The sequence below is a fragment of the Pongo abelii genome, chromosome 2, assembly GCF_028885655.2.
Source record: "Pongo abelii isolate AG06213 chromosome 2, NHGRI_mPonAbe1-v2.0_pri, whole genome shotgun sequence".
NCBI classification, from domain to species: Eukaryota; Metazoa; Chordata; class Mammalia; order Primates; family Hominidae; genus Pongo; species Pongo abelii.
In genome coordinates this window covers 57722605-57738485 of record NC_085928.1, presented here as the reverse complement: position 1 = coordinate 57738485, position 15881 = coordinate 57722605, and the positions used below count along the sequence as shown (strand labels likewise).

At 34.0% G+C, this 15881-nt stretch overlaps 1 protein-coding gene across 2 annotated transcripts in view; it reads right to left on the bottom strand.

The window, feature by feature from the left end:
* The window catches only part of LOC129058510 (uncharacterized protein C9orf85-like), an 81700-nt gene extending 66225 nt beyond the window's left edge, over nt 1-15475 (bottom strand). For both annotated transcript variants that reach the window (XR_008523656.1, XM_054551666.2), the window contains exons 1-2: nt 15386-15475; nt 15111-15224 (exon numbers count right to left, since the gene is read on the bottom strand). Coding sequence is in view for 1 of the 2 variants with exons in the window: in XM_054551666.2 (XP_054407641.2) it covers nt 15111-15157 (47 nt within the window). In the remaining variant the exon portion in view is untranslated. The remainder of the gene's footprint in view (nt 1-15110; nt 15225-15385) is intronic.
* Between the last annotated feature and the right edge of the window lie 406 nt (nt 15476-15881).

The following is a 15881-nucleotide window of genomic DNA, read 5'->3' as shown; positions in this document are numbered from 1 at the left end:
CCAGGCTGGAGTGCAATGGCATGATCTCGGCTCACTCCAACCTCCACATCCTGGGTTCAAGCGATTCTCCTGCCTCAGCCTCCCAAGTAGCTGGGATTACAGCCACCCGCCACCAAACTTGGCTAATTTTTGTATTTTTAGTAGAGACCGGGTTTTACCATGTTGGCCAGGCTGCTCTCGAACTTCTGACCTCAGGTGGTCCACCCGCCTCGGCCTCCCAAAGTGCTGGGATTACAGGTGTGAGCCACTGCACCTGGCCAAGACTGGGTAATTTATAAAGAGGCTTAATTGACTCACAGTTCAGCATGGCTCAGGAGGCCTCAAGAAACTAACAATCATGGTAGAAAGAGAAGCAAACATGTCCTTTTTACAGGGTGGTAGAAAAAAGAATCAGAACAGAGCAAAGGGGGAAGTCTCTTACAAAACCATCAGATCTAGTGAGAACTTACTCACATCATGAGAATAGCATGGGGGAAACCATCCCCATGATTCAATTACCTCCCACTGGGTCCCTCCCAGGACACGTAGGGATTATGGGAACTACAATTCAAGATGAGATTTGGGTAGGGACACAGCCAAACCATATCAGTCACCATGTGCATGGGTTATTTACTAAGTCCTACTCACCAAATCTAATATGTATGATACCTTTAGGTGTAGCAGATCAGCATGATGTTCTAAGAAATGGCAGACTAAGCAAAATCCCTGGAGATTAGTTTATGACAGAAAACCTGACAAGTTAGAATTTAGAAAGAGTAGGCACTTTGTATAATCTGAATGTTTGTGTGTTCCCAAATTCCTATGTTGAAATCCTAGCCCTCAAGGTGATGATATTAGGAGGTGGGGCCTTGTGGAAGGTGGATCAAGTCACGAAGACAGAGACTTTGTAATGAGATTCGTGCCCTTATAAAAGAGGCTAAAGATAGTGAGGCATGGTGGCACACTCCTGTAGTCCCAGCTACTTGGGAGACTGAGGTGGGAGGATCATAAATTTAAGCCCGCTCAGGGCAAAGTAGTGAGACCCCTATCTGCAAAAAAATAAAAAGGGGCCTAAGGGAACTTTTCCTCCTTTTCCACTATATGAGGCTGTAGCAAAAAATATGTCATCTATGCAACAAGGAACAGGCTCTCACCAGACTTTGAACATACTAGTGTCTTGATCTTGGACTTCCCAGTGGGCAGAACTGTAAGAAATAAGTTTCTATTGTTTACAGGCTATCCACTTTATGGAATTTTGTTATAGCTAAGACAGTAGGAGTACTGCTAACTCTGCCAAATGAATTCAAAACTCTTTTGGTAGAGTCTTTAAGCATAGAAAATAAAGCATTCATTAACTCAGTAGTTGCATACCAGTTACCAGATGCTGCACTGATTTGTTCCAATAAAGAGAACAAATCTAGAATAGTAACAGAAATTGGAATTGCTAGTGGTTATGTTTATGACAACCCATTGTCATTCTCCAAAATTCATTTGACTTCTCTTCCAAATAGTCGAGTTAACAGAGATGTATCTTACAAGTCTTTGTTGGAGGCGTAAATACATGCAATCTTACTTAGAATGTTATATTCATTTTTGTTTGCTATTTTGGGACGGAGAGGAAGTTCTAGGTTCTAGTGGATTTTTTTTTCTTTTTTAGAACTCATCTTACCATTATAGCCCTTATGCCATTTTTCAGGGAATAAAAATAGTTATTTTGCCAGCATATGGCACCTGATTAAGGTTTAATATTGGGAGTTGACTTTCAGCACAACCAGAATACAGAAGCAATACCAGATCTGGTGGTTTTTATTTACTTTTGTGTGTCTCACCCTGAGACGTACTCTGGTATTAATTTCCTAGACCATCCCTCATCCCCTTTTCCATATAACTTTCAAAATCTATCTCTTAAACACATCAAAACATATTATTTGTTTTTTAATTAGACAAAGAGTTGTATGAATCTATCAGTTCTTACTCATTCTGTGCATATATTTTTTCGTTTGGTTTGATTTGGTTTGGTTTTACTTTTCTCAAAACAGCATAGCAATCCAGCACGTAAAATAATGCCGATAATAAAGTAACATTTTTGACTGGTTACTATAAAACAGGCATTCTGTTAAACACTTCATGTACAATACATTATTATCTTACTTATTCTTCGATATAGTGCTACTACTAATAAAAGCTAACACTCATACAGTCTTTCCACGTGCCAGACACTATTATGTATATTTACTTATTTAATTCTAACAATAAATCTTTGAAGTACATGTATACTATTATTATCACTAGTTTATAAATAAAGAAGTAACACATAATAAATATCTGTTAGCAAGTTCAAGTAACTTGCCCAAAATCACTCAACAACTAATTGGCTAAGTTGTAATTTAAACGGATGTAGTCTGGATAGAGAAACAATATTCAAAACTAATACATTGTACTGTCTCTGAATCTTACATCTAGCTTTTTAAAATGTATTCCTGTTCAATTTATATACCCCTTAATTTATTTGCCATGAACTTTCCTGTACAGTAGCTGTGCTAAACATGCTCTGTCTTCTGTTAATAAGTTCTTTGAGAACATTGCATGTAATGTTTATATTCTTGCAATTAACACAATACTATTGTCATATTTAAGGTACTCAATAATTATAGTTATTAAATTGATTAGCCAATTGTGCTCATCTTAGAAAATGCTGCAGAGCGAAGGCTGGTGTTGGAATGGATGTTCCTGACAGAAAGGATCACATTATGGGGAGCAACCAGCTCTGAAAGTTAACAGGTGTCGTTCAAGATCGAGCAGTAAGTCCCAACTTACCAACTAGAGACTCCCAAAGAGTTTTATAGATTAATAAATTAGATAATGTAACAGTGTCAGTACTTAAGCCAGAAAACAACAATTTCGTTATTTTTGCTACTATAACCAATTGGGCTATTTGGGAATCCAATTAAATATTTGATTATTATGTAATAATTTCTAAAAAGGAGAATTATCTTAGATCTGCAGAAACCAAAGTACCTATATAATAAAGAAGCAATAGTTGAACAAATATAGATGAGATAGAGGCTTTGAGTAAAAGGCTCAAAGAGTAAGATTTAAAATTTATGAAATATGTATATTTTATAGTATGTTTAACCCCACAAGTTTCAAGTATGTAAACTTTTCTCCACCATTTTAGCTATAATTGTTATTTCTAATCTGATTCATTATTTAACCTTATTACACATATTTATTTCCAGAAATATTATCTATAAATGCTTGATCATATTCATCACTTACTCCAAAGAACTAAATTAAAGACTGGCTGCAGTATGACAACCATCTTTTATAAATATGATCTCCCAAAATTGATATAAGGATGAAAAATATAAGCACTTAAACGCTAACATTTGCATTATCTAATTGAGATCCTATGTAATAATTCTTAACTTATAAACCATACTGTTTTTAAAAGTTCAAACTAAATAACATATTCTTAGCATTGACATTAGCAATTTATAAGAGATCCAGAGGAACTAGACAGATTTCTATTTTAAGATAGATTTAAAAGTATGTTAGAAGTGTGTGTGCTGAATGAACCTCCTACATGCACAATCTTTTTTTTAATACCATCTCAAAACAGAAATAATGCTTTTTATCCTTTGAAGCACAGAAATTTAACTCACAGCTTCTTTAGACACTAATAGGTTGGCATAACCAATATGATCTTTTGATCAAAATGAAAGAAGGGCTGTATTTTGGGCTCAGCCACTGGCTGCAGAATGAATTAGACAAAATCCTGAAGGGGTAAGAGCTTTATTTTCTCTGACTGTAGATACAATTAGCAAGGCATGCTGAGAACCTTGGGTGAAAGGAACAAATAGGTGTTATTATTCTTATTTCCTGTGTTAGTGCATTTACTAGTGTAGTAAAATGGAGGGGCATTGATCTGGGAGTCAGTAAACCTATGCCCCAGTTCTGGCTTTCCACCCCAACTTGCCTTAATAACAATTTCTCTAAGCATCACTTTCTTAATAGATGAAAATAAATGTATTAGTCTTTGATCTGACTGTCTTGCTTATTACTATTAGAATTTTTTAAAATTCAGTAATTCAGATGAAATATTGCTTATTTATGCAATTTCTTCCTTGTATTAAAATAATAATGATAAATATATATTGTGTATATATGTACACATACACGCATATACATATACCTCCATATATGTGTGTATATACATATGTATTCATATATACAAATTAAATATATGTCACATACTTTGTAGAAGGATTTATAAACTATAAACTGTCAAATGCTGCACATTTATTTCATTTACTTTACTAAGTATTTATTGGATGCCTTATATAAGCCTGATTTTGTGTTAGGATTTAGCTAAACAGAGAATAAAGACACTGGCTTTAGGGTGCAAGTCTAGATAAGTTAGAACATATAAAGAAATAAATAATAAAGACTAAAATGTTTCAACACCTATGACAGAATTATGTACAGACTAAAGAAAGGCACAAGAAAAAGAGCTAAATTCATCATTTGAGAGGTCACTGCTGGACACCTTCCAAGAACTTGGTAAACTGTAGTTATGAAAAGGACCCTGTAATAAGACTGTCTTATCTCTACAGCAAACAAAGAACAGATTTCAGAAGGCAGAGGCTCCAGTTTACTAGAGCTCCCATATAATGAATTGTCCACTCATCCTTGTTATTTCTTCCTTGAACCTGAAAACTAATTTCATCTTAATTATCTGTAGTATATATTTGTTCACATACTTGTTTTTCTCAATCGGTCAGTAAGTTCCTAGAATATAGGGACTGTCTTCTTTATTCTCAGTACCTAGCAGAATATATAAATGCTTAAATAATATTTATGACTGTAGAAATCCAAAGATGCAACAGGAAAAGCAGGAATTTTTATTATGTAATTTTTAACATAGTATTGATCAACCAAGAGAAATCTCTGGTGCCAAAATTGTTCCCCGAACCTGAAAGAAAATTAAACCTGTGTGTGTGTGCACATACATATGCACGTATGCATAAATGGCCAGGTAAACTTTAATACAGTGAAGTGGAAAGAATATGCGTTTGGAATTCAAATACACTAGAACTGGCGTCCAAATGATATAAGATCTAGGGTTAGAGCTCCCAGAACTTTAGTTTCCCTTTGTAATTTAGTAAAACTAAAATTGCAAATCAGCGGCCTTTGTTCTTACCTCACTTACAAAGCTTAGCCATGACAGTGCAAGACTATTGAAATATTGTACATTATCATGGATACAATTTATTTTCATTTATTTTTGTAAATAGTGGCCTTTACCACTATTTTTCTTCAATTTCTGGCCTTTGAACTTCTCTACTTGCCAAAGCAAAAGTAGCAGTAAATTTGTTACAGTACTTCCATGATTCTAATTTGAGTTTTTTGTAAATATGAAACTACATTACAAAATGTGCATGATTTCTTATTGAGAAGTATGGTTGTGCAATCGAAAAAAAAGAGGAGTCTAGTTCTCAAAGTAATATTAGTGATACATTCAAATACATGTAAACCTGTGCCTGGAAGCCTTTTCTCACAGGATCAATGAGCTCAAACTGTCTCTTTACCTAATGTACAAGTGCAAGGATAATCGTTTTGTAAAGTCATCTTTAAAAAATCTCTACTTATTCTGTATACTAAAATTATAGAAAATATCATTTAATGCAAAAGACCGAAATGAGTGAAATATAAAATATATAATTATATCTATTATATATAATAGATTTATATATAATTTATATATAATTTAATATATATTATATATAATTATATATATTTATTATATGTATTTATATATAATATATATTTAATATATAATTTAATATACATATTTAATATGTAATTTAATTATACATAATTAAATATAATTAAAATTATATAATATATAATTATACACATATATTTCACTCATATAGGTCTTTTGTATTAAATATTTATATATTATATATATATATTTCACTCATTTAGGTATTTTATAAATGAGCCTTGGGTATGTGGCTTCTCTCTGTAAAAGGACTTTGAGGGCAAGTGTCGCAAAACATATGCCATACCTAGGAGAGTGTTTGCATCTGAATATTTGTTGATTGATAATGATTTTGTCACTTTGAAAAAATAGCGAATAAATTTTCCTCTCAAAATGAGTTTCCTCTAAACTAAATTTGCCTTACTATCCTCAAAGCACTGTGCTATATATTCAGGAGACAAAGAGATAGAATACATATTTCCTCCTCCAAAGAAACCATAATTTAGCTAGGAAGACAGAAAATTTCATCAAAAAGCATACTCAAGGTGACACATAATTGTCAAATGAGGGCTTAGAAAGAAAATTAAACCTAGAAAGAAAAACCTGTATTAAAAAGATGTATGTGGAATTTAAGAATGTGAGATTTTCTTTATCATAACTTAGACATTTGTGCACAAGATATTCTAGTTTTACTAAATCCGTGGCTAAGAAAAGTGCTCTGCTATAAAAATGGATGGGAAATTTTACACATTCAGCTTAGAACAGAATTTTCAAAGATAAATTATCTTAGAGACAGTAATTCATCAGTTCTCTGCTCTGATGAATTACTCTACCTGCAGATATAGTAATTAATCTTATTTTTATAAATCTCATAGGTGTAGAATTCTTTATATTTTTATTAAAAATACATAAGTTAATCAAATCTAATATTAATAACTGAAATCTACTTATTTGATTGTGACTTTCTGCCCCTCTAAAAATTCACATGGTAGTAAAAAATGTACATGACTATGAAATTTAAATTATAAACCTAAAATCTCCTGACTTGCTAACAAGTATAGTGACTTAACTATGCCACAGATCCATATTTTAAATTCTATTATTTTGTCAAAGTAATAAGCTGAAAGACTGTCAATAATGTAAGAAAGCCTAGTTAAGATAGTCCATTGAATGTATGAGAAGACTCATGGATCCAAACCAGCCTTAGGTGAACTGTGGAGTCCAGAGGTCTGTTGCTCTCTGGTTTCCCATATCTCTACATGTTCTTCCCTCCTAAGAAATTCTCCCGTCCTGCGTGATTTGTATTCTTTCCCTGTCAGAGGCAAATATAATTGAAGAAGGAGCAAAAAATGAGTTAGGCTAGTACTACGGATATCAAATTGAGTAGTTTGGGTTTATCTTGTAGTCCAATGGGTTTTTAACTATAGCATCTTGATACACAATTATACCAATAATTTGTTAATAATAGCAGTCAGTAAAAATTTGATTACTGTTTCTAATAAATGAGTTCTAGTCTTACATCCCTGTCAGTTTCTTGCATTTCAATATGCTTTTTTGAGTGAGTGGGAAGAAAAAAGTGGAGTAAATAGCTAATGACACTAAAGCTATGTACGTCCATGCTGTTTGTCCTTTGTATGAATACCAGCTATCTTGCATGTTAAGGCAGAAAAAAATTGTAGAGAAACACTCCTTTAGGAAATGGGAGTCTAACCATTTATTTTAAACAACAACAACAAATGTTAACTGATTTGCATTTAAAAATAATCTGTCAGTATAATGAAGGGTTCATTAGAGGAGAGTAACATTGAAGTAAGGGAAGTTAGGAAAAAAGAAGGTATTGTCAAAACCTAGTTGAAAGATGAAGGTTTGATCTAGACAGTGTGAATAGAAACTGAGAGATTCAAAACTGATTCATCTGTCAGTCATTTTTCTAAGCACTGGATCAATCCTGCAAATAACTTCAAAAAAGAGAAAATAATACAAGTTTCACAAATAGCTATTTGCACAGATTTTATTTACTAACTGAAGGTTGTTCAGAACCACTTTTTTGAAACTGTTCTTTGTAGCTCAAACCTTATCTGCCTCTTCGCTACCACTACAGTAATGTGCTATTTTGTCCTAGTCTTTGCTTTCTAAAATGGAGGACAGAAACTCCGTTTTCTAATGGGCCAAGGCAGCTAATTAGTAGAATTGAAGCGCTGTTGCCCAAATTGATTTCAGAAAACAAAATCCACTCAAGTCATCAAAAAATCTACTTTTGTCAAATCATGACAAAGAGATTTTACCTAACTCGAGTTCACAACCCAAACAGCATGGCTGAACTAATAAATATTTAGATTTCCATGAATAGACATTTCCTTCTTATTAATGTCACCATTGAAGACTCAGACAAGGAAATAGAAACACTGAGCCTTTTTTTTTAAGTGACGCATCTAATCAACCTTTCAAATAATGATTGTACATCTACTTGAACCATTAGAATATACCTGCCAAGTTTTCATTTCTGATGAAAACTTTTGTCTAACATTCTTAATAAATTGCATAAATCACAGTTAATATTTATCCATGCTTTGATTTATCTTTAAATTATTGGTATGACATTAAATAACAGTTTGGCTTTACAGGTACAATTATAAATAGACTAATTCTTGCTTCAATGTCTTTGAAGATATGGCTGAAGGCCTTGGTGAATTTTTTATTCAACTACGATCCCCTTCAGTTTGAAATTTGTATTTTTACTTATAACAATGTTTGTGTTCAATGGTGATTACTTTGATTAGCTAGCAAAATGACAGATATGTCATTTTAACCAGCTGCTTCTTAGCTGCGGTTTCTTTGAAAAAACAATTGGTTTTAGGCTTATTATTGCCTTTAATAAGCACAATTCAAAGGGTAAACTGAAGACAAAACTTTTTTTTTTTTTTTACCTACTTTGTCTTATTGTGTCTATTGCAGGTAGTTTTCCAATACTGTATGAAACATTTGAAGGTTTCGTGATCCTTTTGTTGGTTTTAGGTAATTGAAGTTTCCTCATTCCGTTCCTGTCACAAGCATAGTCTTGTTTCAGAAATGACACTGTTCGGTCCACAGTAATCAAAAATACAACCTTGAACTTTTCCCCTCTTCAGTCAGAGCCTGACTGTAGTGTAGTCATTGCGGTGGTAGAGGATGGAGGGAATGGGTCATTCTGTCTAACTCATCTCCTCCTCTACTCACCTGTTCATGCAAATTAAAAGGATTGGAGGCCAAAGGCAGACAGGGAGCTTTTACTTGGGCAGGTACTATCACACGATGGTATTATAGGAACTTGGCCTGGCAGATGTTCAAAGCTTTTGCAGACCTTCCTTGGAAGCTAACCTTCCCTGGCTATAACATCTGCGACTGCTTGTTCAGTACCTTTCCTTCAGATGTCTACTTCTCCCTTAGTTCTAACTTCCACGGTGTCCTCTTCAACACAGACTAGCGGTTAGAGTACTATTGCCTATCTTGGAAGTCCCGCCAAGCATGATTGCAAATGGCTCTAGAATGTGCTCCCACTCTTGTCATCTACATCTGGTGTACAGCAAATGCAAATGAGCTTTTGCTCTGTTACTAGTGGGAATGCGGTTATTGTACAAACTCTTCTTTCTTTTGAACATGCTACCTCAGAAGTCATGGCCTTCCCCTGAAGAATGTCAGGACATGTGTCAGATAGTAGGCCAGAGTTCCCTAAATTCCGGAGCCATTTCTGAAGCTTTCCAAATACTCCCAGTGAAGCTCCTCTTTCTAAGTTTCAGGTTGAGGAGGATGGACTCCCACTCCTCACCCTTGGGAGGGGTGGTAAGATTTAGAGCCCAGCACCAGCTCCCTTCAAGGAAATCTCTCGCAAATATATTTTTACTTTACTTTCTTACTCAGTCCTTTTATCATCAGAATTAGAGCCTTCTAGCCAGTTGTTTTTCTCAGAGGATTTGTTTTTCGACCTGGCATCTCACTTCAGGACTTTATATCTGTGGAAATATGGTGCCTCACTCTAAACTTCCAATGATTGTACATCTACTTGAACCATTAGAAAATACCTGCCAAGTTTTCATTTCTGATGAAAACTTTTGTCTAACATTCTTAATAAATTGCATAAATCACAGTTAATATTTATCCATGCTTTGATTTATCTTTAAATTATTGGTATGACATTAAATAACAGTTTGGCCTTAACACGCTGTTACAATAACGTTGGTCATTTTAATAATAAATCATGCCAGTTAAGTTTCTAAGTAACAAATGAAAATTAAGATCTTCTCATTACACACGCAAAAACTGTTCGCCTCCAAATTTTACATGTACTATAAGTCCTTTTGCAGAGAAATGAGTGCACATTTATAAGCTGCAGTTTTACTCTGACTTAAGAAAGATGTGTCTTTTGCTCTCTGCTTCCTCTTCTTCCAAACCAACTAGGAATCAATATGCAGATGCTAGATTTACAGACTCTCTTAGGATGACAGATCAATAAAGAACCCCATTGAAAAATGCTTGCCTGGAGGAGGAGAATATAAACTTTTTCCTTAATCTCGGTAAGGCTTTGCTCCCAGGACCAGGCACTTCTTGATCAGTGTTAATAGTACTGAGTTTTCTTACTGCTTTTTCATGTGAAAGGCACTCTTCAAATATGTACTTAATTAAGCCTCTCTTTTAACAGAGGTGGCCCGGTTCTCATCCCCCAGCCTCTCGTTCCTGTCTCCTGTGTGGAGATTCCTCTTTGAAGTCGTGCAAGAGAGATGTGCAGTCATGAAGGAGATGAGAACAGAGCCAAGGGCGCTGGTAACGAACTTCTGATGGAAAAGGTTTTGATTAATTCAGCTATTCTAGCTACCCTCTATTTAGAATTCTTATAAGAGGAAATACTAAATTACAGAAAGATAATGAGTCCGATTTTATGTCAGCTCTGAAAGTCCTGCCCTCCAAATGCATTTGTGAACATCCTGTGGATCCCTAAAGATTTAGAACCCTGCAAATTTCCAATTTTATAGGACTTATTTATTTTGTATTATGCCTGGACTCTTTATGTTTATCTCTTATAATTGCCTTGAAGTTCACAGCTGGAACTTGACTTATTAAAAGGCACCTATTTGTCTGAATTCCTCTCCTTGAATTGATTCTTGGAAGGAAGTCCATGATCATTTGTAACTATGCATATTATCCATAACTACAATTTTGGAAATAGATGTTGATCATTTGAGAAAGTGTTTTCTAACTGCTCACAATACAGAGGCAATTTCAATAGTAGGATTGAATCTGATGTGACTATACAGTGGCTGCCAAATAATTCATTTTAATTTCTTATCTCTGGTTATCTCAGTCATTTCCCAGAAAATTATTTTCTTAGATTGCTTATTTAAAGGCTTACAAAAAAGATGCAGCAAATGTATACAACATAAGTAACTTGATGGTCATAAGTTTCATAATTATAGTAACTTTTTCTTCATTGTATTCTTGTTCAGACATGCTGAATCTTTTTTTGGGACATTAAATTTCATAGATTGGCTCATGTTGTGTTATTGCAAATATCATTTTGATATTTTCATGCACTGCAGACAGGATATAGAGGTAAAGTAAGTGCCACATTGCATACTTGATTTCCAATTTACCTGAACCTATTAAAATAACTGTTGAGAGTCATTTTTTAATCCTTATATTGTTTTCCAGGTCACAGATACTCTACTCAGCAGTGAAATTGTCCTTACTAGCTTCTACAAGATACTGATTACATTTCTTGTGATGTTTTAATAGCTTTATCCTCAGAAGAGCTAAAGTTCAGGTTTTTGGAAATTTTTACAGAGTAACAGTGTATGTATTTCCAGTATTTTTTCAGTGATTCCTAATAAGCATGGCTCAAGAGGAACTTCCGATTTTCCTCCTTTTGCTAAGTTACTGTCTATATTATTTAATTATATTTATGTCTATTAGATGATACATCAAAACATCAGACCTCCTCAACTTTTTATTGTTCAATCATTCCAGCCTCTTTCTTAGACTCAATTAAAAGTAAAGTCACAACAATTCATGAGATTTTACTAGTCAAAGCCAGTTACTTCCTAATGGTACCTGCCAAGCACAACATTACACTTAATGGGGCTTACATTTTCTCACTAAAAATAGTATAAGTAAAATAAACTATTACAGTAAACAAGATCCCTTGTTTGAATCCATTTTAGATGATAACTCTTTGCCAGCAGTTAGGAAACTGGCATACCTGATTCACATAGCATCTAATACTAAACCAAGTGAAGACAGAGGTCTGAATATTTGAGTTTTTGCTCTCTATAGAAATATCAGTTCCCTTGATTCTTATTTCATATCACTAGCATGTTATTTATTATTAGATGATCGTTAGGTAAATAGCATATATGTGGCATCTAAAAATTAACGTAAAGATTTCCAAGGACTTGTCTACCTTGCCAGAGGTGCCTCTGCCTAAAACACTCTTCCTTTGGCTTTCCAATGTCTGCCATCTCTTTGTTATTCAGGACATGGCTCCATATGACTTTCTCAGAGAGGAATTTGGGGGCACCCTTTCTAAGATTGTTTCTCTCCATTGAGTCAGTCTCTGTCATCCTGCTTTTATTTTCTTCATATTATTTATCAATACCTAAATATTTCTTATTTATTGACTTGTTTGTTTACTTGTATGTACTTTTCTCTATGCCAACTGAAAGACAAGTTCTACCCAGGAAGAAAACTTGTCTCTTTGATTCATTGCTGAATCTCTGGTTAACAGAATAATGCCTAATTCATGATAAACTCAATAAGTAAATATGTGTTCATTCATTCCTCTATCACACATCTGTTGAATGAATGCATATATTATTAACCGAACTTCATACCTGTCTGCTTAAAGTCAGGCAGATGATGACTCATACAACTGCCCAAAGCAAAAAAGAATTGATGGATAACGTCAAGGTTGAGAAGACCATCAATCATCTGGAGCTTCTAGGACAAATGAAGTAAAGGCCATGAAAAGTACCAAGTCTTTCTTTGGCTTTTACCTTTTAGTATCACTGTTGGAGAGCAGCACTCAGTTGGAGATCTGCACTGTGTAATGTTGGAACTCTCAGTATCTTACAAGATGGAATCTGTTTATATACATCTGATCATTGTTAAATAACCTAAATATTTTCACCTCAACATAGGCTGAAATTCTATTCAATAGTCACTACAAATTAAATATTGTTTTCATGTGCCCACTGCTTAACTGAACATATCACCTTTAATATGATGCACTGATCAATAGATACAAGTAAATCTGTTTTTATTTTGGACGGAAAAGTGCCAGCATGGAAAATAATGAGTTTGATTTCATCCTGGACTAAGATGAGTTAAAACTTTTGCTGGGTCCAACTGATTAGTTAAGATGAAGACTAAGCCGCTATAATAAAACTGTCCAAAGTATAGAGGTTAAAAAATATAACTCTAATTCTTTCTTGTGTCACAGATGTAAGTAGCAGTCCAGGTAAGCAGACAGCTCTGCCCCATAAGGCCATTCAGAGATTCATGTTCCTTACATTGTGATTCTGCCATCAACAAGGCTGTTGTTCTCATCCATATGGCCATAGCTAAGTCCCAGAAATGGCCATGTTGCAGCTCACAGGAAAGGGAAAGTATAAAAACACTTGCTTGACTAATAATTTTAAGACCTATAGCTGGAAGTGTCATTTTCACTTTTAGTCACATTCCATTAGTGAAAATGTAGCCAAAGGACTGCATCTAGCTGGAAGAGAGTCTGAGAAATGTCTCTAGCTAGGCAGCTACATGCCCAACAACAAATTTACTATGAAAGAATAGGAGAAAATATTTTGTTGGACATCCATCTTTCTATTTCTACCCTCAGGCAAGAAGAGCATGAGGATGTTGGTTGCATTGAACCGAATGTTTGTATCCCCCCAGAATTCACCCTAATCCCGTGTGATGGTATATGGAGGTGGAGCCTAGGGGAGATAATTAAGTCATGAGGATGGAGCCCTCATGAATGAGATTAGTTCCCTTATGAAAGAGAACCTAGAGAGCTCTCTTCACTCTTTACAACATGTGAGACTACAACAGGAAGTCATCGGTCTACAATCGAGAAGAGAGCACTCACCAGAACCTGATAATGCTGGGACCATGATATTGAATTATCACCTCCAGAACTGTGAGAAATAAATTTCTGTTGTTTGTAAACCATCCAGTCTATAATATTTTACTATAGCAGCCTGAACTGATTAAGACAGTGGTCTGTGAAAATAGTATTAAGTAAGTGCTAGGAATATGATCAAAGAAGAAAAAAAAAACCAAGAATAAGATTTTAGAAACAATACATTGTGGATATCAATTTTACATTTAGCTTTTATGAATATTGACATGGTAACTTACGCAGTAGAAAACCTTTCTTATAAATAGATCAGAGAATCAATTGAGAATCCCTGCCACAATGTCATGTACAAAAGCACTTTTGTTTGTTCTATATAAAAGAGATGTAAGGCAAGCCATACTAGGGCAAAAAGCCAATTCCCATATGTGAAGTGTGTTCCTTAATAAATATCATGTCATGAACTGTCATATTTTAAGTCTACTTCTAAATATAACTTCCTGTTACTCTACGAGTTCAGTGACTCTTGATCTTGTCAAAAATGTAGCTACCTAGTATTTTCTGATTTTTTGTGACCCTCTATCTCTTTTCATATGAGTGGAATATACATGAAACTTTAGTAAAATAAAAATTTTAGTAAGTTTAATTTCTAGTTGGTATGTATTTTAAATTTGATGCCATTAGTTGAAACCATTAGGAAGTACTACATTACGATTCATGTATTTCTTCTAAAAATATTTGCTAGCTTACCATTTGTAAGCACTGTGCTGGGTACAGAGAATTTAAAAATAAATGACAGGAAACTTGCTTTTAGGAAAATCAAAATCATGGTCTTTTATAATGAGGAAAAGTTTAGTGAGGTCAAAAACATGGTCTTTTTCAATTGGGGAAGCAATGTTTACATGAACCTATATGCCAACTGAAGGAAAGAGAAATTTACTAAAAAAATTTTCAGCTAAATTTATTTTTTAAATTAAGTAGATAATCTCTATATAGTAATCCCAAGTATATCTTCTTTAAAGATCCTAAAATTAGATTTTTGTCATCAATTATTTTTATTATTTTTTAGATAAGAATATATTTTAAAGCATATATATCATTTCAGTTTCTATATGATAAGTAATAAGTTTAAAACTGTACCTGGTAAGCACACAAGCTATCATCAGTACACTAACTAGAATGCTCCTATATGGCAGATGGATGAAGCATAAAGCAGAGAGTAAAAGTACACTAAAAGTTTATGATTTCATTGTGAAAACTTACAATTCTCCATACTGGGGAATATAGTCAGTCATAGCAGGGAAGTTCATTTTGAAGTTTAAAAAGTCAATCCTCTTATCTTCTTAACTTGAAAATAATTCTAGTGGCAATTAAACTCTTAACAAAAAGAAAAAATAAAGAAGAATCAATTTCTAGGAGTACCATAAACAACATCATCTTTGACCTCTGAACTTTCGATAAGAGTCCATTTTAAACATTTATAGCATATTTTGGTGATCATTGTATTTTTAAATATCTGGAGAGATACTGCTACAGACCTTCATTTAAGGATTTTCTGGCTTAAAACCTTCCATATTTCTATGGACATATTTGTGTCTATCTTGCCACTCAGTGTCTTAATTCTAGATACTCCTGATAGGACAGTTTTAGATTAAGTCCCAAAACATCACACCCAAATGCACTATGACATCATAGGTTAATTCAGGAACACATAACTAATATTCTTACCCGTGTCAAAATTCTCTTTAAAGAAGGATAAGAGTATAAGCTTGTCCCATTTTCTTCCAAAATATTTGTTGAGAGTAAAAATAATTTTTAGCCATATATTGCTGAAATTGCAAAAGAACCCTGAGTGATGTGGAGAATAAAGATTATTTCTTGGTTCTCCAGGAACTCTGCACTTAACTCCAAATACATACGGTTTCCCAACCAGACTGAGTACTTAGCTTCCCCTGAATGCCTGTATCATGTTTTTTGGTCAACTTACCACGTAATAAAGATGCTCTAGTTAGAGGGACAAACTTGGTTGTCCTG